This window comes from Thalassophryne amazonica, chromosome 4 (genome assembly GCF_902500255.1).
Source record: "Thalassophryne amazonica chromosome 4, fThaAma1.1, whole genome shotgun sequence".
NCBI lineage: Eukaryota > Metazoa > Chordata > Actinopteri > Batrachoidiformes > Batrachoididae > Thalassophryne > Thalassophryne amazonica.
In genome coordinates, this window is record NC_047106.1 from 26,008,829 (window position 1) to 26,034,382 (window position 25,554).

Below are 25,554 nucleotides of genomic sequence, written 5' to 3' on the forward strand. Positions count from 1 at the left end.
TGTCCTCGCTTCATATCAGTCAACTCGACTCGCGCCACCCAGGCCCCGCCCTTCTGCAGGGCTTAATTTAAGCCCCACCTTTTATTCTACACTAAAAAAAATAAATTCACAAATCAACCTGAAGCGCTGATTTCACCGAATATTTTCACCTTTTTTGTTTGTTCAGCCGAACAAAATGATCGATCACAGTCGGTGTTCGCGGTGTGACGATACAAACCGCGTGTGGATGGACTGTGATGATTATCAGAGAGAAGCTGTTTCTGACTAAATTTGATATTTTTTACAGCGCGGCTCCTCCTGCATCACCTCTCTCTCGGTTCTCCTGGAGGAGCAGCAGCCGCCTCTCTCTCTCTCTCTCTCTCTCTCTCTCTCTCTCTCTCTCTCTCTCTCTCTTTCACACACACACATACATACATACACACACACGCAGCTCCCACGATGTCTGGACGGGACTCCGTCTTGCTCCTGCTGGGGTTTTTGCTCCTCTTTCACACCTATGGAGGTGAGTCCCCGAGCAGGCTTTGATTCTTCTCACAGTTCGGTGTTTTTGGATCCGTAAACTTTTTGGTTCTGAGGGGCAAAGATGAATGAGATGGAGATCTCGATCCGCGTTCCGTTTCCTTGGATGTCGGACTGGAATGATAAATATATTTGTTCAATACTGTGGGAAAATAAAACTTTTCATCCTTGTTAGTTAGCTCTGTGTTGCTAGTTAGCAAGGAGTCATCCATAAATCCATTTACAAGTCATTTACACTTTAGTCAAAAAACGAATTTAAAGATGTTATTGTTTTCCAAATTGACCTTGTTATGCAAAATTTAAATCTTAAATCTTTAAAGGATATGTTCACTTTTTTTAAGCAGTACTGCGCATATTTAAAGTTATTACCAATTAACAAATCCTGTTGGAAAATTACTTTGGGAAGGAGTTATTTGAAGTGGATGGGGAAACTCTCCCAGGAGTTACAGAAATTCACTATACACTCAAAATAGCAGCAAAGTAACATTAACAAGTTACTTTGTAATTGTTGGTGTTCCACAGAAATTGTGAAATATTCTGGAATAGGATCTAGGCCATTCTGGAATTCTACTACTGTATAAGTGCTAAGCTATTGTCTGGAAGTATATGGTTCAATTTTCCACACTTTGTTTTTTTTTTATTCAAACTTAATTCAAACCCTTTTTCAAACCTTAACCATTTAAGATGAAATAATTTGCAAAGTTGCTCGTTAGCTGAGATATTAGGTCTAGAGTTTCATTCCAGAAGTGTGAAACGCCCCTTCCAGAAATGGTGGTCAGATTCAGAAATGCAGACAATCTTAAGTTTGGCCCAGTTGGCAGACTGTGAGGAACATCAGCACCTCACTGGAATGACGTTTGAAAAAAATATAGCCATTTTTTTTTTCAAATATACCAAATTATATCAACCTTGCATCAGTTGCAGGAGAGGGTCCTTGACAATTTGTTTACTGTGGATGCAGTCCTTCGCAGGTCCTTTTTTTTAAAAGAAAAATTGTATTAGTAGTATACCGAACACACACCTTAGCAAACAGTCAAATAAAACTAAAATCAGAAGACATAAACAACATATGTACCACATAAAATACATTGCAATCATTTCTAGTAAGCCAGCAGGTGGAAGTAATATTAGATTGCTGTTAACTGCACTAATTAACATGAATTTGCAAAGCTGTAGCATCTGTTTTGTGCAAATGTGATTGAAAAATGGTTTAAAAAAAGAAAAGAAAAATGAGTATCAAAGGTGGTTAAATAGTCCCTATATAGAAATGCAGTAATAGCTACTCTGAACAATTTGGAAAAAAAAATGACTACTTAATTTTGAGCTTTACAACAGGTGCTAGATTGATATGCATGTATTTACTTGACAGAAAAAAAGTTTTATTTTGGTTTGGGTTCACTGCTGCAAATCCGATATGGATCTGCATGTTGATTTACGACAAGTTTCTTGCTGGATGCTCCTCCTTTGCTCTTCATATTTTTGACCAGGTCATATTTGTCGTTCAAACCTTTTCTGTTTGGACAGTAGAAGATACTTTGACTGATAATCAGTTTTTCACCTTGTTGCATTTAAAACACTGTATCTCCTCTAAGAGCCGATAATCTGCAAGATATGGAACTCCATCTATAGTGGGCTGGATGAGGGTCAGCTGAGGACAAAGTGATGTGATTTTGAGAAAAACTGGTTAAAAGTCAAGGTCATAGGCCAAGGTCAAAAGTTTGGCCAATGTTTTGGCACCTACAGTGATACAGTATTTACAGTAGAATAACTGTTTCAAGGAATTGGTGACTACGGTTATTATGAAACCTTAACATAAATTGATATATCACCTTTATTTTAGTCACATGACCTTTGATCTTTGCTGACTGTGAGCAGTCAAACTAAATTTGGAATCGCTATTTTGAGGAATTGGTCAAAGATACACTTATGGCTGTCATGAAACGCTAAAATAAGTTGATATGTCTCCCTCCTTTTGGTCCTGTGACCTTGGGTGACCTTGAAATGCCATACTCAGAATGATTTATTTTAAAGAATTGGTTCAAGAAACACATATGGTTGCTTTAATCAGTGTTGGAGCTGGACGGTGCTGGTGCCGTTCTCTCAAACTCTTCCTTCTGTCCTGTGTTACGTTATGTTGCTTATCTCCCAGTTGGGAAGTCTGTATCTGGAAACATAGTATGGTTGTAAATGTACACGTGTGCTGTATGTGTTCATTGAGTAAAATGAGTGTGTGAGAATTCTGTCTTCAGCCCTCGGTGACATCAGAGGAAATGTGGGCCAGACCCCCGATTAGGATACAGTTAACATCCTGTGACATCATCCAGTCAAGCAAAGCCAAAGAGCAGCGCCCCTCACACCGAAAGGTCATCACTTTGAGCTACTGCTGAGGGGCTGGGCCCTGGTTTCATGTCTTCCAAACAAGTGCTGCTCTTAAGAAGTCAGCTACCGCAGACAATAAACACTCTTGTTGTATCATGGCTGCAGCATAGAAAATTGAGGTCCACTAATCTGGCAGAGGATCATCAGAGCAGAGCAAGTTTGCAAAAATCTGAGAAACATTTGACTTTTTTAGCACACTAGTGAAGAATGTTATTGAACAACATCAATGATGCCTTTTTTAAATTTTTTTATTTTTTTATTTTTATTTTTTGGAGCTGTTAATGTTCATGTAGCAGGTTGCACATTGTTGGGGAATTCAAGTGTGACTTTTACGTTTCCAGAGCTAAAAGTCTTTGTGGGGGTGGGGTGGGTCTTTCTACTAGAGGAAATGCAGTTTTGAAGTTGCAAGACTGAACAATGACTGACTGAGCTTGTTCCAGCCAGTGCCATAGCTTAAAGCAAACAAATGAAAATATAGGCTAAAGATGGGGACAAAAATTTTCAGCATAATTTACACATTTTTTCTGGTTGGAAATGACAAAGTCTAAGCGACATACTTTGCGTTCCTGAGTGTAAAGCGGCTTGCCATTATTTTTCTTATCTTTTGGGGAAAGAGGGACAGACAGACTGAATAACATGATATAACGTTCCATTTAACACCATTTAACAATAATAATAATAATAATAATAATATATAGTTTGTCCAATACGTTCTGAATGTGAAGCGGCGGTGTATACAAATGCCTGTACTTCCCAAATGGTTAATACCATGTTTCTATTAAATGTCTTGCATTAAAGCTTAAAGTTGACCCTACAAACCCATCTGGATTGTTTCAGTTCAACTCCATTGTGTTGTTGTACAGAGGCAAAAGTACAAAAAGTGTGTTAGTGTCCAATTACTTATGGGCCAAAGTGTACATTCAGTATAGTCTTTAATGTTGGATGATCAAAAATAGTCAGAATCCCCTCCCAAAAGAACAAATGATGTTATGCAAAATGAAATATTATGAGAAATGGTCTATTCATTAATGAGGAAGAGGCCATTCATCGACAAATGTAAGGGCCCCTTCACACACAGCACGATTGAAGCCAACTAGTGCACAATGGAGGAATTGCATGCCATTCGGGAAAAATCTGAGCCACCTCTAAGAACTCATACACCTGTCGCCACAACCCTTCGCGCACACCAGCGGCCGAAAGACAGTGCCCTGTGAGTGCCCGTTCGATCCCTCTCTCGGCAGGTGTCGGGCAAATTCCAGGTCCCACACGCGAACATCCAATACCGCTTGTGAAGCAGTTAGGAAATGTGGTGCCATTCGCGCAGACAAGACGAAAATAGTGAGCAGGTGACCACTTTTGAGCTGGCTGTGAAATTTGTGCTCCCACAACTGTGGCGTTGCCAAGCAACACACATGTGGTGTGCCAGAGTGTCGGCTCCCCCTCAACACATGTGGCATGATTATGTATCGCCCATGTGTTGCGCTTCCCTCACTCCCCACCACAACACATGTGGCGTGCGTGTTTTTCATGCGCCCCCCTGAAACACATGTGGCACACTTGCATGAAATGCTGATATGTCCAACCCCAATTCCTATGAAGTTGAGATGTTGTGTAAAATGTAAATAAAAACAGAATACAATGATTTGCAAATGCTCTTCAACCTATATTCAATTGAATACACCACAAAGACAAGATATTTAATGTTCACACTGATAAACTATTGTTTTTGTGCAAATATTTGCTCATTTTGAAATGGATGCCTGCAACATGTTTCAAAAAAGCTGAGACAGTGGTATGTTTACCACTGTGTTACATCACCTTTCCTTCTAACAACACTCACTATTTTTGAAGGAAATTACTTTACAACTGTACACCGTGACGCGCATGTGTGTGCTTGCTATCGTCATGTGGAAATACATAAAACATATATCGCTTTTGTGACGGGCTGGAGCGTGTGCACAGCGCGCATATTGACAGGCTGTCCCAGATGAAACGGACCATCAGATCATGTGGACACGCAGCAGGCGATCTGAATGTCACGTCTGTCTGACAGGACACGCGTGTCGGGCCGGACTCGCACACGGGCCCGGCCCGACGTGTACTTTGAGCGGTGCGCCGCAGGGCAGACATCGCGTCATGTGGAACATATCTCACGTGGGTGACGTGAGCTATGTTTCCGTCTCTCATATACAGAGACACAGAGGGATCATACTTGTCTTGTCCGCTCAGTAAGAGGGATTAAATATTGGAAATTGTGTTTGTGGTTCGCTCATTCGGGCTGTTTTGCTGTGATTCGCCCTGATTCGTAATTATTTGTACTATGGTTGAAGGGGCCGAACTGTTAGATTTCATTGTGGCAAAACGAAACACCCTTCAGTTTGGTAATATTAAAAATGGAAGTATTAAACACCACATGGCTGCACACATCACAATTATGTGGAAGTGCAGAACTGAAGCTACTGCAGTTTCGCCGTGTCTCAAACACGGGTCCCTGTGTGCTTGCGAGAGCCACATGCTCATCTTATCTTTATCCTGAAATAAGGCCTTGAAATGTCAGAGCACACTGTTTATGTGTTCCCATGCAACAGAGCCCTCGGGACACCACACTGAAGCAGAGCAGTTCACCTCCAGCCCACGTCAGTGTAACATCAATCTTCAGACGTCTAAATTAGTTTTGGCTAATTTACTGCTGTTAAGGTTACGTGAAAAGTAATCCGGATCTCCAGTTGAACAGAGAATACAACCTCCGTCAGTGCTGCAACAAAAATCTATTTTACACAGTATAAACACAAACTCACCGATCTGAAAATAACAGGAAATCCTATGCATATATCTTTAAAAAAATCCTATTGTTGTTGTAGATGACTGAAGTGTTTCTGTTGGCTGGGTGTTCATGATTTGGAAAGGCTCTTCCGCCTGGAAACACAATAGACGTTTCTTTGGTTGAAGCAGTCGTTGCTCCTACTCGGAAACCCCTTTCAGAAGTAACGTGGTCAGCATGAATTATCTTGCCTGTCCTTTTTCATGCTCACAGCCAGTGTTTTACACAGATCAACTGTAAACAAGCAGCAGTGGCCTTGGTGGCCACCTGACCTAAGGTTTGGAAATGAAAGAACCTGACAAACCAGGTCTTTTCAAGCTACATGTACGGTTCAGAAAGTATTCACAGCACTTGACTTTTTCCACATTTTGTTACATTACAGCCTTATTCCAAAAATCAAATCAAATCAAATTAATTTTATTTATATAGTGCCAAATCACAACAAACAGTTGCCCCAAGGCACTTTATATTGTAAGGCAAAAGCCTTAATAATTACAGAAAAACCCCAACGGTCAAAACGACCCCCTGTGAGCAAGCACTTGGCGACAGTGGGAAGAAAAAACTCCCTTTTAACAGGAAGAAACCTCCAGCAGAACCAGGCTCAGGGAGGGGCAGTCTTCTGCTGGGACTGGTTGGGGCTGAGGGAGAGAACCAGGAAAAAGACATGCTGTGGAAGAGAGCAGAGATCAATCACTAATGATTAAATGCAGAGTGGTGCATACAGAGCAAAAAGAGAAAGAAACACTCAGTGCATCATGGAAACCCCCCAGCAGTCTAAGTCTATAGCAGCATAACTAAGGGATGGTTCAGGGTCACCTGATCCATCCCTAACTACAAGCTTTAACAAAAAGGAAAGTTTTAAGCCTAATCTTAAAAGTAGAGAGGGTGTCTGTCTCCCTGATCCGAATTGGGAGCTGGTTCCACAGGAGAGGAGCCTGAAAGCTGAAGGCTCTGCCTCCCATTCTACTCTTACAAACCCTAGGAACTACAAGTAACCTTGCAGTCTGAGAGCGACGCGCTCTACTACTGGGTGAAATATGCTCTCTCCTTCTAGTCCCCGTCAGTACTCTAGCTGCAGCATTTTGAATTAACTGAAGGCTTTTCAGGGAACTTTTAGGACACCCTGATAATAATGAATTACAATAGTCCAGCCTAGAGGAAATAAATGCATGAATTAGTTTTTCAGCATCACTCTGAGGCAAGACCTTTCTAATTTTAGAGATATTGCGCAAATGCAAAAAAGAAGTCCTACATATTTGCTTAATATGCGCATTGAAGAACATATCCTGATCAAAAATGACTCCAAGATTTCTCACAGTATTACTAGAGGTCAGGGTAATGCCATCCAGAGTAAGGATCTGGTTAGACACCATGTTTCTAAGATTTGTGGGGGCAAGTACAATAACTTCAGTTTTATCTGAATTTAAAAGCAGGAAATTAGAGGTCATCCATGTCTTTGTCTGTAAGACATTCCTGCAGTTTAACTAATTGGTGTGTGTCCTCTGGCTTCATGGACAGATAAAGCTGGGTATCATCTGCGTAACAATGAAAATTTAAGCAATGCTTTCTAATAATACTGCCTAAGGGAAGCATGTATAAAGTGAATAAAATTGGTCCTAGCACAGAACCTTGTGGAAGTCCATAATTAACCTTAGTCTGTGAAGAAGACTCCCCATTTACATGAACAAATTGTAATCTATTAGATAAATATGATTCAAACCACCGCAGCGCAGTGCCTTTAATACCTATGGCATGCTCTAATCTCTGTAATAAAATTTTATGGTCAACAGTATCAAAAGCATCACTGAGGTCTAACAGGACAAGCACAGAGATGAGTCCACTGTCTGAGGCCATAAGAAGATCATTTGTAATTGTTTGTTGTGATTTGGCGCTATACAAGAAAAAAGTTGATTGATTGATTGATTGATTTGTAACCTTCACTAATGCTGTTTCTGTACTATGATGAACTCTAAAACCTGACTGAAACTCTTCAAATAGACCATTCCTCTGCAGATGATCAGTTAGCTGTTTTACAACTACCCTGTTGTGAAAGTGACGTGACACGGACCCACAACAGGGGGCGTTAATGAACGGACAATGGATAAGCCAAAAGTAACAATTTAATGTTGTGAATCGCACAACAACGTACAGACAATAACAATATGGTGGACTGTCAGTCATACACCAGGTGACGTGTGGGCAGGCTCGACGATAGAAGACGCCTGGAGAGAGAAGAGCTGGATCCCCACACAGCTTCCACCACCAACGGAGCTGAAGAACACCAGAGCCGCCAAGCCCTGCGCCCCAGGTGGCCGCTGTCTTCAGCAGTCAGACCCGGTACTGCTGGCAGAAAACAGAGACAGTCCGGATGAGTGTGAGTTCGCACACTCAGTAATCCCACAGTCTGTCTTAAGTAAAGGAGGGAGAACCTCCACCTCCAATCACACACACTCGTGCAGCTCCTGGTCAACCACTTATCTGAGTTGGGGTGTGAGGCGAAGCCGTCACTGTCACACCAAACGCCAATCCTCCAGATAAGGAAACACTCCAGGAATACGGCTGCAATAGAAGTTCAGGTTAAACACACACAGTGTCAGTCAGCAGAGAAATTACCTGAATGGTAGTTGATTTCTCGGCGGGGAGGTGGAGTTGCAGTCCGGCCTTTATGGTGGTGGTGATGAGAAGTGAATGAGTGACAGCTGGTATGGATGATGAGTGACAGCTGTCACTCCTGGTTGCTCCGACGCCCTCTCGTGCTTGAAGCCCGCACTTCAAGCAGGGCGCCATCTTGTGGTGGTGGGCCAGCAGTACCGCCTCTTCAGCGGCCCACACAACAGGACCCCCCCCTCAACGGGCGCCTCCTGGCGCCCGACCAGGCTTGTCCGGGTGCCGCCGGTAGAAGTCGGCCAGGAGGGCCGGGTCCAGGATGAAGCTCCTCTTCACCCAGGAGCGTTCTTCGGGTCCATACCCCTCCCAGTCCACCAAATACTGGAACCCCCGGCCCTTCCGACGGACATCCAGGAGCCGGCGCACGGTCCAAGCCGGCTCCCCGTCGATGATCCGGGCAGGAGGCGGCGCCGGTCCGGGGGTACAGAGGGGTGAAACGTGGTGAGGTTTGATGTGGGACACATGGAAAACCGGGTGGATCCGCAGTGAAGCTGAAGCTGCCAGCTTCGCTGCGGCTGGACTGAGGACTTTGAGGATGGGGAAAGGTCTGATGTATCTGTCCTTCAACTTTTGGGATTCCACTTGCAGGGGAATGTCCTTTGTGGAAAGCCAAACCTCCTGCCCAGGCTGATACGCAGGGGCCGGGGCACGCTGGCGGTCTGCATGGTTCTTGGCCCTCGTCCGGGCTTTGAGCAGGGCAGAGCGGGCGGTACGCCACACCCGACGGCACCTTCTCAGATGGGCCTGGACCGAGGGCACCCCAACCTCTCCCTCCACTAGCGGGAACAAAGGGGGCTGGTACCCCAAACACACTTCAAATGGGGAGAGGCCGGTGGCAGACGAGACTTGGCTGTTATGAGCGTACTCGATCCAGGCCAGATGGTCACTCCAGGCCGTCGGGTGCGCGGAGGTCATGCAACGGAGGGCCTGCTCCAGTTCCTGGTTAGTCCGCTCTGCCTGCCCGTTCGTCTGGGGGTGGTACCCAGACGAGAGACTGACGGTGGCCCCCAGTTCCCTACAGAAACTCCGCCAGACCTGGGAGGAGAACTGAGGACCACGATCCGAGACAATGTCTGATGGAATCCCATGCACACGCACGACATGGTGGACCAGGAGGTCTGCAGTGTCCTGGGCCGTCGGGAGCTTCGGGAGGGCCACGAAGTGGGCCGCCTTGGAGAACCGGTCCACTATCGTTAGGATGGTGGTGTTTCCCTGGGACGGCGGGAGGCCCATGACAAAGTCCAGGTTGATATGAGACCAGGGGCTACGAGGCACAGGCAGAGGCTGGAGGAGGCCTTGGGCCTTGTGGTGGTCAGCTTTGCCCCTGGCGCAGGTGGTGCAGGCCTGGACATACTCCCGGATGTCGGCTTCCATAGACGCCCACCAGAAGCGCTGCCGGACCACTGCCACGGTTCTTCGCACCCCTGGGTGACAGGAGAGCTTGGAACCGTGACAGAAGTCAAGGACCGCAGCCCTGGCCTCTGGTGGGACGTACAGTTTGTTCTTCGGATCGGTCCCCGGGTCCGGGCTCCGTGTCAGGGCCTCCCGGACGGTCTTCTCCACGTCCCAGGTAAGGGTGGCCACGACAGTGGACTCGGGGATGATGGTTTCAGGGGGGTCTGACAGCTCGGTCTTGACCTCCTCTTCGTGCACCCGGGACAGGGCGTCAGATCGTTGGTTCTTTGTCCCGGGGCGGTAGGTGATCCGGAAGTCAAAACGCCCGAAGAACAGCGACCAGCGGGCTTGCCTGGGGTTCAGACGCTTTGCGGTCCGGATGTACTCCAGGTTCCGATGGTCCGTGAAAACTGTAAATGGTACCGATGCTCCCTCCAACAGGTGTCTCCACTCTTCAAGAGCCTCCTTCACCGCAAGATTGCCGACGTCATAGTTCCGTTCAGCTGGGGTCAACCTGCGGGAAAAGTAGGCACATGGATGGAGAACCTTGTCGGACTCCCCGCTCTGGGATAGCACGGCTCCTATCCCTGAGTCAGAGGCATCCACTTCAACAACAAACTGGCGCTTGGGATCGGGCTGCACCAGAACCGGTGCAGTCGAGAACCGGCGTTTCAACTCTCTAAACGCGGCTTCGCACCGATCCGACCAGGTGAAGGGGACTTTTGTGGAGGTCAGGGCTGTCAGGGGGCTAACTACCTGACTGTAGCCCTTGATGAACCTCTGGTAGAAATTTGCAAAACCGAGGAACTGTTGTAGTTTCCTACGGTTCGTTGGTTGGGGCCAATCTCTCACCGCCGCAACCTTGGCCGGATCAGGGGCGACGGAGTTGGAGGAGATGATGAACCCCAAGAAGGACAAAGAAGTGCGGTGGAACTCACACTTCTCGCCCTTCACAAACAGCCGGTTCTCCAACAACCGCTGTAGGACCTGACATACATGCTTAACATGGGTCTCAGGATCCGGAGAAAAGATGAGTATATCGTCTAGATATACGAAGACAAACCGATGCAGGAAGTCCCGCAAGACGTCATTAACCAATGCTTGGAACATCGCGGGCGCATTGGTGAGGCCGAACGGCATGACCAGGTACTCAAAGTGACCTAACGGGGTGTTAAATGCCGTCTTCCACTCGTCTCCCTCCCGGATCCGAACCAGGTGATAAGCATTCCTAAGATCCAATTTTGTGAAAATTTGGGCTCCATGCAGGGGCGTGAACACTGAATCCAACAGAGGTAACGGGTATCGGTTGCGAACCGTGATCTCATTCAGCCCTCTGTAATCAATGCATGGACGGAGTCCGCCGTCCTTCTTGCCCACAAAAAAGAAACCAGCACCCATCGGGGAGGTGGAGTTCCGGATCAACCCGGCAGCTAACGAGTCCCGGATGTAGGTCTCCATTGATTCGCGTTCCGGACGTGAGAGGTTGTACAGCCTGCTGGACGGGTACTCAGCGCCCGGTATCAAATCAATGGCACAATCGTACGGACGGTGCGGGGGCAGCGTGAGTGCCAGATCCTTGCTGAAGACATCAGCAAGGTCGTGGTACTCAGCCGGCACCGCCGCCAGATTGGGGGGGACTAAAACCTCCTCCTTAGCTGTCACACCGGGTGGAACCGAGGATCCTAAACACTGAATCACAACCCCAGATGGCCAATCAATCCGGGGATTGTGTTTTAACACCCATGGAAAACCCAAAATCACTCGGGAGGTAGAAGGTGTTACATAAAACACAATCTCCTCCCTGTGATTCCCAGACACCACCAATGTCACTGGCTGAGTCTGGTGTGTGATTAGTGGAAGAAGGGTGCCATCTAGTGCCCGCACCGACAATGGTGACAGTAAGGCCACTAGAGGGAGCCCAACCTCCTTTGCCCATCTGCTATCCAGCAGATTCCCCTCCGACCCCGTGTCCACCAGTGCTGGGGCGTGAAGGGTGAGATCCCCACTCAGGATCGTGACTGGGATTTGTGCAGATTTACGGGGTTTCCCCGCGTGGGTATTGTGACCCACCCTTAGCCCAGTCTCTAAGGACGAGTGCTGCTGTTTTGACCGTTTGGGGCATTCTCTCTGTGTGTGCTCGGTAGAGCTGCAGAGAAAACACTCTCCACGGATCAGCCTCCTTTGTCTCTGATCTGATCGTTTTTTGGCCCTGCTCGTTTCCATAGCAACGTCAGCAGGGGGAGCTGTTGTCACGTGGAGAGCCCTGGCAGTGGAGCGTGGGGAAGTCGGCTCCCTTTCAGACCCGGGAGGAAGAGGGACGGCTTGTGCCTGACCACGCCCTTCGTCTCGCTCCCGTCGGTGTTCTGTTAATCAGTTGTCTAACCGTATAACCAGGTCGATAAGCCCATCTAAATCCCGCGGCTCGTCCTTCGCCACCAGGTGCTCCTTAAGGACCAGAGACAGTCCGTTTATAAAGGCGGCGCGGAGCGCAACAGCATTCCAGCCGGCTCGCGCTGCCGCGATGCGGAAGTCGACTGCATACTTCGCTGCGCTCCGACGCCCCTGCCGTATCGACAGCAGCACACTTGAAGCGGTCTCGCCTCTATGAGGGTGGTCGAACACCTGTCGGAACTCCCTCACAAACTCAGTATAAACCGTTAGGAGCCGTGAATTCTGCTCCCAAAGCGCCGTAGCCCAGGCGCGTGCCTCTCCTCTAAGCAAATTTATAACATAAGCCACCCGGCTAGCGTCTGACGCGTACATGACGGGACGCTGTGAAAAGACGAGCGAGCACTGCAACAAGAAGTCCGCGCACGTCTCCACACAGCCTCCGTACGGCTCCGGAGGGCTTATGTATGCTTCAGGGGAAGGTGGGGGGGTTCGTTGAACGACCAGCGGAATGTCTGTTTCTGGCACACCGTCAGCAGGAGGAGGTGCTGCAGCAGCGCCCTGAGCACGCGCTTCCACCTGGGCGGTGAGAGCCTCTATCCTGCGATCGAGAACACCACTCTGCTCGGTAACTAAGTCCAACCGAGTGGCAAAGGCGGTTAAGATGTGCTGCAGCTCACCCAAAACGCCTCCTGCTGGCGCCTGTGCACCTCTCTCTTCCATTGGCTGTTCAAGCGATGGTTGACGCCCCTCGGGATCCATGACGGTGGCCGAGAAATCCTGTTGTGAAAGTGACGTGACACGGACCCACAACAGGGGGCGTTAATGAACGGACAATGGATAAGCCAAAAGTAACAATTTAATGTTGTGAATCGCACAACAACGTACAGACAATAACAATATGGTGGACTGTCAATCATACACCAGGTGACGTGTGGGCAGGCTCGACGATAGAAGACGCCTGGAGAGAGAAGAGCTGGATCCCCACACAGCTTCCACCACCAACGGAGCTGAAGAACACCAGAGCCGCCAAGCCCTGCGCCCCAGGTGGCCGCTGTCTTCAGCAGTCAGACCCGGTACTGCTGGCAGAAAACAGAGACAGTCCGGATGAGTGTGAGTTCGCACACTCAGTAATCCCACAGTCTGTCTTAAGTAAAGGAGGGAGAACCTCCACCTCCAATCACACACACTTGTGCAGCTCCTGGTCAACCACTTATCTGAGTTGGGGTGTGAGGCGAAGCCGTCACTGTCACACCAAACGCCAATCCTCCAGATAAGGAAACACTCCAGGAAAACGGCTGCAATAGAAGTTCAGGTTAAACACACACAGTGTCAGTCAGCAGAGAAATTACCTGAATGGTAGTTGATTTCTCGGCGGGGAGGTGGAGTTGCAGTCCGGCCTTTATGGTGGTGGTGCTGAGAAGTGAATGAGTGACAGCTGGTATGGATGATGAGTGACAGCTGTCACTCCTGGTTGCTCCGACGCCCTCTCGTGCTTGAAGCCCGCACTTCAAGCAGGGCGCCATCTTGTGGTGGTGGGCCAGCAGTACCTCCTCTTCAGCGGCCCACACAACGTACCCTTTCAAGAATTTTTGAGAGAAAAGGAAGGTTGGAGATTGGCCTATAATTAGCTAAGATAGCTGGGTCAAGTGATGGCTTTTTAAGTAATGGTTTAATTACTGCCACCTTAAAAGCCTGTGGTACATAGCCAACTAATAAAGATAGATTGATCATATTTAAGATCGAAGCATAATTAATGGTAGGGCTTCCTGAGCAGCCTGGTAGGAATGGGGTCTAATAGACATGTGATGGTTTGGAGGAAGTAACTAATGAAAATAACTCAGACAGAACAATCGGAGAGAAAGAGTCTAACCAAATACCAGCATTACTGAAAGCAGCCAAAGATAACGATATGTCTTTGGGATGGTTATGAGTAATTTTTTCTCTAATAGTTAAAATTTTATTAGCAAAGAAAGTCATGAAGTCATTACTAGTTAAAGTTAAGGAATACTCAGCTCAATAGAGCTCTGACTCTTTGTCGGCCTGGCTACAGTGCTGAAAAGAAACCTGGGATTATTCTTATTTTCTTCAATTAGTGATGAGTAGTAAGATGTCCTAGCTTTACGGAGGGCTTTTTTATAGAGCAACAGACTCTTTTTCCAGGTTAAGTGAAGATCTTCTAAATTAGTGAGACGCCATTTCCTCTCCAACTTACGGGTTATCTGCTTTAAGCTGCGAGTTTGTGAGTTATACCACGGAGTCAGGCACTTCTGATTTAAGGCTCTCTTTTTCAGAGGAGCTACAGCATCCAAAGTTGTGCTCAATGAGGATGTAAAACTATTGACGAGATAATCTATCTCACTCACAGAGTTTAGGTAGCTACTCTGCCCTGTGTTGGTATATGGCATTGGAGAACATAACAAAGAAGGAATCATATGCTTAAACCTAGTTACAGCGCTTTCGAAAGACTTTTACTGTAATGAAACTTATTCCCTACTGCGGGTAGTCCATTAAAGTAAATGTAAATGTGTTAAGAAATGATCAGACAGAAGGGGGTTTTCAGGGAATACTGTTAAGTCTTCAATTTCCATACCATAAGTCAGAACAAGATCTAAAGTATGGTTAAAGTGGTGGGTGGACTCATTTACATTTTGAGCGAAGCCAATTGAGTCTAATAATAGATTAAATGCAGTGTTGAGGCTGTCATTCTCAGCATCTATGTGGATGTTAATATCGCCCACTATAATTATCTTATCTGAGCTAAGCACTAAGTCAGACAAAAGGTCTTAAAATTCACAGAGAAACTCACAGTAGCGACCAGGTCGACGATAGATAACAACAAATAAAACTGGTTTTTGGGACTTCCAATTTGGATGGACAAGACTAAGAGTCAAGCTTTCAAATGAATTAAAGCTCTGTCTGGGTTTTTGATTAAGTACAGCCACCACCATGCTTCACTGGAGGGATGGTGCCTGGTTTCCTCCAAACATGAGGCCTGACATTCACACCAAAAAGTTCAATCTTTGTCTTATCAGACCAGAGAATTTTGTTTCTCTGAAGGGGAAAGTCTACAAGACAGCAGTGAGACCATCTGTGTTCAGGTGCCTTTTGCCAAACTCCAGGTGGGCTGCCATGTACCTTTTACTAAGGAGTGGCTTCTGTCTGTCTGATTGGTGGATTGCTGCAGAGATGGTTTTCCTCCTGGAAGGTTCTCCGCTCTCCACAGAGGAATGTTGGAGTTCTGACAGAGTGACCATCAGGTTCTTGGTCACCTCCCTGACTAAGGCCCTTCTCTAACGATCGCTCAGTTTAGACGGGCGGCCAGCTCTAGAAAGAGTCCTGATGGATCCAAAATTCTTCCATTTATGGCTGATGGAGGCAACTCTGCTCATTGGGACCTTCAAAGCAGCAGAAATGTTTCTGTAACCTTCCCCACAGTTGTGCCTCAAGACAATCCTGTCTTGGAGGTCTACAGACAATTCCTTTGCCTTCATGCTTGATTTGTGTTCTGACTGTCAACTGTGGGACCTTATATCTAGACAGGTTTGTGTCTTTCCAAATCATGTCCAATCAACTGAATTTACCCCACGTAGACTCCAATTAAGCTGTAGAAACATCTCAAGGATGATCAGTTGAAGCAGGATACACCTGAGTTTAATTTTGAGCTTCATGGCAAAGTTTGTGAATACTTATGCACATGTGATTTCTTAGTTATTTTTAATAAATTTGCAAAAATCTCAAACTTTTTCACATCATTCTGAGGTATTGTGTGTAGACGTTTGTGGAAAAAATGAATTTCATCCATTTTGGAATAAGGCGGTAACATGAAAAAAATGTGGAAAAAGAGTAGTGCTGTGAATACTTTCCAGATGCACTGTAAAGTCAAAACCACACATATTTGGAGACAAACAGAGATAAAAGGAAGAAATGTTTGCTTTGGCGCACATTCACGGAAAATCCTTTCTGCAGGGTTGTTTGTGTTTTTGACTGTTATTTCAGTTCTCTCTCTCTCTCTCTGTCTCTCTGTCTCTCTCTCTGACACCAGTAGTCCGAACCTCACTCTGTACCTCACTCGAACAGCTCTATTGAAATGTTCAGGACTTTAATTTTTCAATCTGATTTGGACCAAATGTGACACAAATGTGCGTCATTTTCCACCCAACAAAGTCAGCCAGGAGTCAGTCATTTGGGTAAAGGTTAAGGTCATTAGAGTCAAATGTCAGACTGCCATATCTCTTGGTGTTTTTATACCCACAGTTACTATTACCTAGTTATTAATAAAGGTTGGAGGGCACACGTATTTATGTATTGTATGACCATTGGGTCTTGATCCAACTCGAGATCCAGTGGACTGGTTAATGTGTTGACTCTTGGGGAATATGTGTTCTAATTACTGCTGTATCTCTCCATGTACTCAATAAGCATCTTTCTCCCTATGGTACGCCTTGGATAAATGATTTCCTAAACAATTTGCTACCACGGTAACCCAATGAGATTAAATCTGTCATATATTGTTAGTGTTCTTTTTTATCTATAGTATTTATTTTAACCCTCCCAGTGAAAATTTAATTTGCAGTATCTTTTCTCCAAGGTCCTCTTCACTGCTTCTGTAGCAATGCCAACAGTCAAATCTTTAGCAGTTCAGCAAATTAAATAGGACTTGGGCATCAGCATCAGTGTAGTTTGAGGAGGGTTGTGGAAAAGAACTTGCCTTGCCCCTTGTTCTCTAAGGGCAGGGGGTGTCTGGAATGTGCACTGTTCTTCCAGTCAGTCACCCTTTCCTGAGACCTATGTTAACCATCAAAAATGTGCATAACCTCCAGATTCCAAGGAATGGTAGGGTTGTCATTGTTATCAGTAAAACCATTTAAGAGCTGAGATAAACAGAGCCTAGCCAACTGTGCAATGGCATGGTGGCTGCAAGTATAGATGTCTTGGGAGAGAAATTATTAATCTGGTGCAGGTAGACTATCAAACTGAAGATAACATTACCTTTCTACACCCCACTTTCACACATTTATTTCCTTCTCCAATAAGAGTTCTGAAATGTGCAATTATAATTCATTACTTTGTGCTGCTGTAGCATTTCTGAGGGTATTGTGAGTTGATGTAGGTCAGTTTGATCTCCTTGAGCCTCGGCAAAAAGATGATGAAGAACTGGCTCCAGTATTTATTACTGCAGACTTCTACAGTGGAGTAAAGTTTGCACAGTCACCCACTTGCATCCACAGAAAGTTAATGAACTGTTTCAAAAATCATTTAGTTTAAGGCATGATTTCAGACTAACTGATGAAACTGGTTTCATTACTAGTTCATGCCAACACTGAAGTACAGAAGTGCATCAGTGATGTGCAGTGCCAGATAGATGTTAAGCTCTTCTGCAGTATTTTTTTGGCAGCATGCTATGATGTAAATGACATCAACAGATCACCCACTCAGTATGAGTGATCAGGATGCGAGAGCAGAGATGTTACAAACAAATCAAAATCAAATCAGTTTTATTTGTATAGTGCCAAATCACAACAACAGTTGCCCAAAGGCGCTTTAAACAAAACAATAAGCATCTCCTAAAAAAGACATCCAGCATGTGGCAGTGTTCAGGATGTCTTAGTTTTATGCCCCCTTCACACATTTTGGTCGATTTGGGCATGAAGGAGGAATTGTATGCAAACGGTGTAGAATCGTCCCTGCCTCGAATGCCTCGTATACCTATTGCTATAACTATTTGTGCACACTAGTGGCTGAAAGACAGAGTGTGCACTGTGCAAGCCCATCGAACCCTCTGGCGGCAGGTGTTGGCCAAATTCCAGGTGACACGCACGCACATCTAACACCACTCACATGGCACTTAGAAAATGTGTGGCCATTTGCACTATTAACACAACAACAATCAGCAGATTATCACTGTCCTGCTGGCAGTGAAATTTGTCTGAGTGCCCCACGAGTGTGGCTTTGGTTTGTATGCTGAACTGACAGGAAGTGTGTGGACGGACATGGACTAACAACTGCCCACTGTGACACGCGTGTGTTTGCTTGCTGTCATCACATGGGCATAAATAAAAACATAGCTCACAGGTAAAGTTTCTGACTGGCAGTCAGAGCTTTTGGAAAGTGCAGGTTCGAATCCTGTGGGTGACATGTATTTTTTTATTTGCACAGCAGCAGTGCGATGTGTTTACACATCGCACTGCTGCTTGCACTGTGTTCCTGTATGCACTACCATTGAAACATGTATTTTTAAAATTTTTATTTATTTTTTTCTTCACAGCAGATGCGCAATGTGGTTACACATTGGCACTGTGTTCCTGTGTGCACGAACTGTTGCACCAGCATTGTGCATGCCTGCCCGTCGGCACGATGTTTCGTTGTGCTCTCATATGAGCTGTTCTGACGGGAGTTGTCCTGAGTTGTACATATTTGCACTATGTGTGAAGGGGCCCTTAATATGGACTCAGGAACAATTTGTTGAAACTAGTTTTGATTTTTAACAAATAAATGTGCTGTCAAAATCAAACTACCATAGTGGCCTGATTGTAAGATGACTAGATGTTTTCCAGATGCATTTCCAGCAGATGGAACCCAGCTGTCTTATATTTGAGCCAATCCTTCAACATGAATTGCACCTTGATGTTAAGATTCAGTCAGTTTTTGAATTTTGGGTTCGTTTGTGTCTGAAAAATGTGTAACTTGGCACTTTTCTTCTGTTTAACTGTAACGTGTGCAGAGGTAAACACAGGACGTATGCTTGTCAAGGTTACTGGAATAAAAATTCACCTTTGCCTGTCGTGTCCCTGATATTATTAGCGTTTGAGTAAAATGATACCAGTCATTAGAGAGGACAGTCAGCTTTCAAAGGCATAATAACATGGAAGCAAAATAAACTGCTGTTTTTGTGGAAACAACATTTTGATTGGATTTCTGGCTGCTGCCTGGTGTAATGATTCAAAGCTGTGCACTTTGGAGGCTCAACTGCAGCAGCAAAAGGTTTTCTTTTACTGTTTGACCGTCCTATATTGATGTGAATAACATCCATTATCACCATTACCTGAGTCAATATGGCAAACCAGTGATGGAGCAGGTCGAGGGGCATTTAGGCAGCTGCTGGCGGTGGACAAAATTCCCAGGATTCTGTGCTGTTGTCATCAGGGCCAATGAGTAACTCCATAAGATTGTTTGTATAATGAAGCGATGTGCAACAGAGGCTTGTTGATTGATATCTTTTAAATTTACATTTATTTTTTGGAATGTGTGGTTGTTTTCTTTACTGTGAGAAAGGAAGCAAGTAAATGTGCCACCTCATTTCTTCTGAATTGTTATCAGATCAGAGAAGAAAAATTCCTCCCTTAGCTTGTTGCCAGCAGCAAAAGGTCTTCTGTCTGTTGTGAAATTATAATGAGCAACCATCAGCTGTTAGACAAATTTTTACAGAGCACGTCTGTCTGTCTGCGTGGTCAATATCAATCAATCAATCAATTTTTTTTTAATATATAGCGCCAAATCACAACAAACAGTTGCCCCAAGGCGATTTATATTGTAAGGCAAGGCCATACAATAATTATGTAAAACCCCAACGGTCAAAACGACCGCCTGTGAGCAAGCACTTGGCTACAGTGGGAAGGAAAAACTCCCTTTTAACAGGAAGAAACCTCCAACAGAACCAGGCTCAGGGAGGGGCAGTCTTCTGCTGGGACTGGTTGGGGCTGAGGGAGAGAACCAGGAAAAAGACATGCTGTGGAGGGGAGCAGAGATCGATCACTAATGATTAAATGCAGAGTGGTGCATACAGAGCAAAAAGAGAAAGAAAGAGTGCATCATGGGAACCCCCCAGCAGTCTACGTCTATAGCAGCATAACTAAGGGATGGTTCAGGGTCACCTGATCCAGCCCTAACTATAAGCTTTAGCAAAAAGGAAAGTTTTAAGCCTAATCTTAAAAGTAGAGAGGGTGTCTGTCTCCCTGATCTGAATTGGGAGCTGGTTCCACAGGAGAGGAGCCTGAAAGCTGAAAGCTCTGCCTCCCATTCTACTCTTACAAACCCTAGGAACTACAAGTAAGCCTGCAGTCTGAGAGCGAAGCGCTCTATTGGGGTGATATGGTACTACGAGGTCCCTAAGATAAGATGGGACCTGATTATTCAAAACCTTATAAGTAAGAAGAAGAATTTTAAATTCTATTCTAGAATTAACAGGAAGCCAGTGAAGAGAGGCCAATATGGGTGAGATATGCTCTCTCCTTCTAGTCCCCGTCAGTACTCTAGCTGCAGCATTTTGAATTAACTGAAGGCTTTTTAGGGAACTTTTAGGACAACCTGATAATAATGAATTACAATAGTCCAGCCTAGAGGAAATAAATGCATGAATTAGTTTTTCAGCATCACTCTGAGACAAGACCTTTCTGATTTTAGAGATATTGCGTAAATGCAAAAAAGCAGTCCTACATATTTGTTTAATATGCACTTTGAATGACATATCCTGATCAAAAATGACTCCAAGATTTCTCACAGTATTACTAGAGGTCAGGGTAATGCCATCCAGAGTAAGGATCTGGTTAGACACCATGTTTCCAAGATTTGTGGGGCCAAGTACAATAACTTCAGTTTTATCTGAGTTTAAAAGCAGGAAATTAGAGGTCATCCATGTCTTTATGTCTGTAAGACAATCCTGCAGTTTAGCTAATTGGTGTGTGTCCTCTGGCTTCATGGATAGATAAAGCTGGGTATCATCTGCGTAACAATGAAAATTTAAGCAATACCGTCTAATAATACTACCTAAGGGAAGCATGTATAAAGTGAATAAAATTGGTCCTAGCACACAACCTTGTGGAACTCCATAATTAACTTTAGTCTGTGAAGAAGATTCCCCATTTACATGAACAAATTGTAATCTATTAGACAAATATGATTCAAACCACCGCAGCGCAGTGCCTTTAATACCTATGGCATGCTCTAATCTCTGTAATAAAATTTTATGGTCAACAGTATCAAAAGCAGCACTGAGGTCTAACAGAACAAGCACAGAGATGAGTCCACTGTCCGAGGCCATAAGAAGATCATTTGTAACCTTCACTAATGCTGTTTCTGTACTATGATGAATTCTAAAACCTGACTGAAACTCTTCAAATAGACCATTCCTCTGCAGATGATCAGTTAGCTGTTTTACAACTACCCTTTCAAGAATTTTTGAGAGAAAAGGAAGGTTGGAGATTGGCCTATAATTAGCTAAGATAGCTGGGTCAAGTGATGGCTTTTTAAGTAATGGTTTAATTACTGCCACCTTAAAAGCCTGTGGTACATAGCCAACTAACAAAGATAGATTGATCATATTTAAGATCGAAGCATTAAATAATGGTAGGGCTTCCTTGAGCAGCCTGGTAGGAATGGGGTCTAATAAACATGTTGATGGTTTGGATGAAGTAACTAATGAAAATAACTCAGACAGAACAATCGGAGAGAAAGAGTCTAACCAAGTACCGGTATCACTGAAAGCAGCCAAAGATAACGATACGTCTTTGGGATGGTTATGAGTAATTTTTTCTCTAATAGTTAAAATTTTGTTAGCAAAGAAAGTCATGAAGTCATTACTAGTTAAAGTTAATGGAATACTCAGCTCAGTAGAGCTCTGACTCTTTGTCAGCCTGGCTACAGTGCTGAAAAGAAACCTGGGGTTGTTCTTATTTTCTTCAATTAGTGATGAGTAGAAAGATGTCCTAGCTTTACGGAGGGCCTTTTTATAGAGCAACAGACTCTTTTTCCAGGCTAAGTGAAGATCTTCTAAATTAGTGAGACGCCATTTCCTCTCCAACTTACGGGTTATCTGCTTTAAGCTACGAGTTTGTGAGTTATACCACGGAGTCAGGCACTTCTGATTTAAAGCTCTCTTTTTCAGAGGAGCTACAGCATCCAAAGTTGTATTCAATGAGGATGTAAAACTATTGACGAGATACTCTATCTCACTTACAGAGTTTAGGTAGCTACTCTGCACTGCGTTGGTATATGGCATTAGAGAACATAAAGAAGGAATCATATCCTTAAACCTAGTTACAACGCTTTCTGAAAGACTTCTAGTGTAATGAAACTTATTCCCCACTGCTGGGTAGTCCATCAGAGTAAATGTAAATGTTATTAAGAAATGATCAGACAGAAGGGAGTTTTCAGGGAATACTGTTAAGTCTTCTATTTCCATACCATAAGTCAGAACAAGATCTAAGATATGATTAAAGTGGTGGGTGGACTCATTTACTTTTTGAGCAAAGCCAATAGAGTCTAATAATAGATTAAATGCAGTGTTGAGGCTGTCATTCTCAGCATCTGTGTGGATGTTAAAATCGCCCACTATAATTATCTTATCTGAGCTAAGCACTAAGTCAGACAAAAGGTCTGAAAATTCACAGAGAAACTCACAGTAACGACCAGGTGGACGATAGATAATAAAAAATAAAACTGGTTTTTGGGACTTCCAATTTGGATGGACAAGACTAAGAGTGTTGTGTGTTGGGGGGGCGTGGCTGGCTGTGTTGGTGTTCTTTTCTTTTCTTTGCTGTCCAGGTGGCATGAGGGCTGATTTGTCTGTGGAGAAAGTGCTGGCTGAAGAGTCCTCACCCTTATTAGCGTCATGTGGAACACCTGTGGCAGGGGCTCACGTGCGGCCTTGAAGACTTGCAGCTGAAGCAGATAATTGGATGGCGTTCTGCATATAAGTCATGTGTGATTTGAGCAGAACTGCCGGGAACTCGACCTTGTGATGTTCGTTTGTGAGACGCTGAGGACCGCGCCTGGGTTTGACATATCGAGCCCGTGAAGCAGGGAAGGGTGAGGACACATGCTGTCAGCACACGCTAAAGGTAATTAAGTGATTAAGTAAGTGTTGATAGTATCTTGGTGTTTTGTTACACAGTAAACTGAGATTGTGAAGAGAATTGTGCAGCTTGCTTCTCACTGCGGTGGCGTGCAGGATAAGTGATCCTCCACTGTGTGAGAGGCTGCTCATTTGCATAAAGTTAAAAAGAAACATTGACCTGAGTGTGTTGCTGATAGCGTGTGTTATGCGAAAGATAGAGTTGTATCTGCTGACTCACCTCACCTTCTCTTTGCTCCACAGAGAATCGGTTCGTCGTGTCCACCTGGGGGGTGTTTGGCGGTGGTAGTGAGTCCAGGAGCGCCGGGCTTTAATCTTTGCGGGCGCTGGTGAACGTGCCACTTATCACTCCACCAGAGGGACGCTTTTATGTTTTACATTTGTAAGCACAGGTGAAAAATAAATTGTTTCTGTTGGGAACCGCCTTCTGGTTATTTTTACCGCTGGGTTCTGTCAGACGCAGGTCCGCTCCTCAACCCGCGTCGACGCATAACAAAGAGTCAAGCTTTCAAATGAATTAAAGCTCTGTCTGGGTTTTTGATTAATTAATAAGCTGGAATGGAAGATTGCTGCTAATCCTCCGCCTCGGCCTGTGCTACGAGCATTCTGACAGTTAGTGTGACTCGGGGGTGTTGACTCATTTAAACTAACATATTCATCCTGCTGTAACCAGGTTTCTGTAAGGCAGAATAAATCAATATGTTGATCAATTATTATATCATTTACCACCAGGGACTTAGAAGAGAGAGACCTAATGTTTAATAGACCACATTTAACTGTTTTAGTCTGTGGTGCAGTTGAAGGTGCTATATTATTTTTTCTTTTTGAATTTTTATGCTTAAATAGATTTTTGCTGGTTATTGGTGGTCTGGGAGCAGGCACCGTCTCTACGGGGATGGGGTAATGAGGGGATGGCAGGGGGAGAGAAGCTGCAGAGAGGTGTGTAAGACTACAACTCTGCTTCCTGGTCCCAACCCTGGATAGTCACGGTTTGGAGGATTTAAGAAAATTGGCCAGATTTCTAGAAATGAGAGCTGCTCCATCCAAAGTGGGATGGATGCCGTCTCTCCTAACAAGACCAGGTTTTCCCCAGAAGCTTTGCCAATTATCTATGAAGCCCACCTCATTTTTTTTTTTTTTTTTTCTTTGGACACCACTCAGACAGCCAGCAATTCAGGGAGAACATGCGGCTAAACGTGTCACTCCCGGTCTGATTGGGGAGGGGCCCAGAGAAAACTACAGAGTCCGACATTGTTTTTGCAAAGTTACACACCGATTTAATGTTACTTTTAGTGACCTCCGATTGGCGTAACCAGGTGTCATTACTGCCGACGTGAATTACAATCTTACCAAATTTACGCTTAGCCTTAGCCAGCAGTTTCAAATTTCCTTCAATGTCGCCTGCTCTGGCCCCCGGAAGACAATTGACTATGGTTGCTGGTGTCGCTAACTTCACATTTCGCAAAACAGAGTCGCCAATAACCAGAGTTTGATCCTCGGCAGGTGTGTCGTCGAGTGGGGAAAAATGGTTAGAATTGTGAACGGGTTGGCGGTGTACACGGGGCTTCTGTTTAGAACTATGCTTCCTCCTCACAGTCACCCAGTCGGGCTGCTTTCCTGGCTGCTCGGGATCTGCCAGGGGGTAACTAACGGCGGCTAAGCTACCTTGGTCCGCACCGACTACAGGGGCCTGGCTAGCTGTAGAATTTTCCAAGGTGCGGAGCCGAGTCTCCAATTCGCCCAGCCTGGCCTCCAAAGCTATGAATAAGCTACACTTATTACAAGTACCGTTACTGCTAAAGGAGGCCGAGGAATAACTAAACATTTCACACCCAGAGCAGAAAAGTGCGGGAGAGACAGGAGAAGCCGCCATGCTAAATCGGCTAAGAGCTAGTAGCTACGCTAACCTAGCGGATTCCTAAAAACACGCAAAGTGAATAATGTGTAAATAATTTAGAGGTGATTCAGCAGGAGTGCTTTAGTTAAGGCACGTAAAGATTACACTGGGAAACAAATCGTAATCTAGATGTTGCCGGTGCACAGTACGGCTTCTGGAACAGATACCACACCCATCTCTGGATGGAGCCACACCTCAAACAGAGAGAAAAGAAAAAAAGCAGAATCAAGCATCAGAAAGACAAATACAGTGTAATGTGTCAGCATTAAGCAAAAAAAAAAAAAAAAAGAAATACTAAGGTGATCGCCGACCACTAGCCCTAAGCTTCACTAAAAGACCCAGAATTTAGATAAAGTTGAGGCTACGGCCAGCTCCGTTTCCTAATAAAATGAATTAAGAGAAGAGTAAAAGCATAGAGACATACTATGCCAGTATGCTAGCCATACGAAAGGGGAAATAAGTGCGTCTTGAGTCTGGACTTGACTGACTGTTTTATTGATGCAGGGAGATCATTCCACAGGACAGGGGCACAATAAGAGAAGGCTCTGTGACCTGCAGACTTTTTATTCACCCAAGGGACACTAAGTAGTCCTACACCTTGAGAATGCAAAGCCCGGGCTGGTACATAGGGTTTCA

General features: G+C 45.0%; 1 protein-coding gene across 5 annotated transcripts in view; it reads left to right on the top strand.

Annotated features, from left to right (window-relative positions):
- The first annotated feature begins 391 nt into the window (after positions 1 to 391).
- Positions 392 to 25,554, top strand: part of mcamb (melanoma cell adhesion molecule b) — a 114,330-nt gene continuing 89,167 nt past the window's right edge. For 4 of the 5 annotated variants that reach the window (XM_034169294.1, XM_034169293.1, XM_034169292.1 and 1 more), the window contains exon 1: positions 392 to 502. In XM_034169294.1, the coding sequence (XP_034025185.1) occupies positions 439 to 502 (64 nt within the window). In that variant the 5' untranslated portion in view covers positions 392 to 438. The remainder of the gene's footprint in view (positions 503 to 25,554) is intronic. The other variant, XM_034169297.1, reaches the window with a different exon arrangement.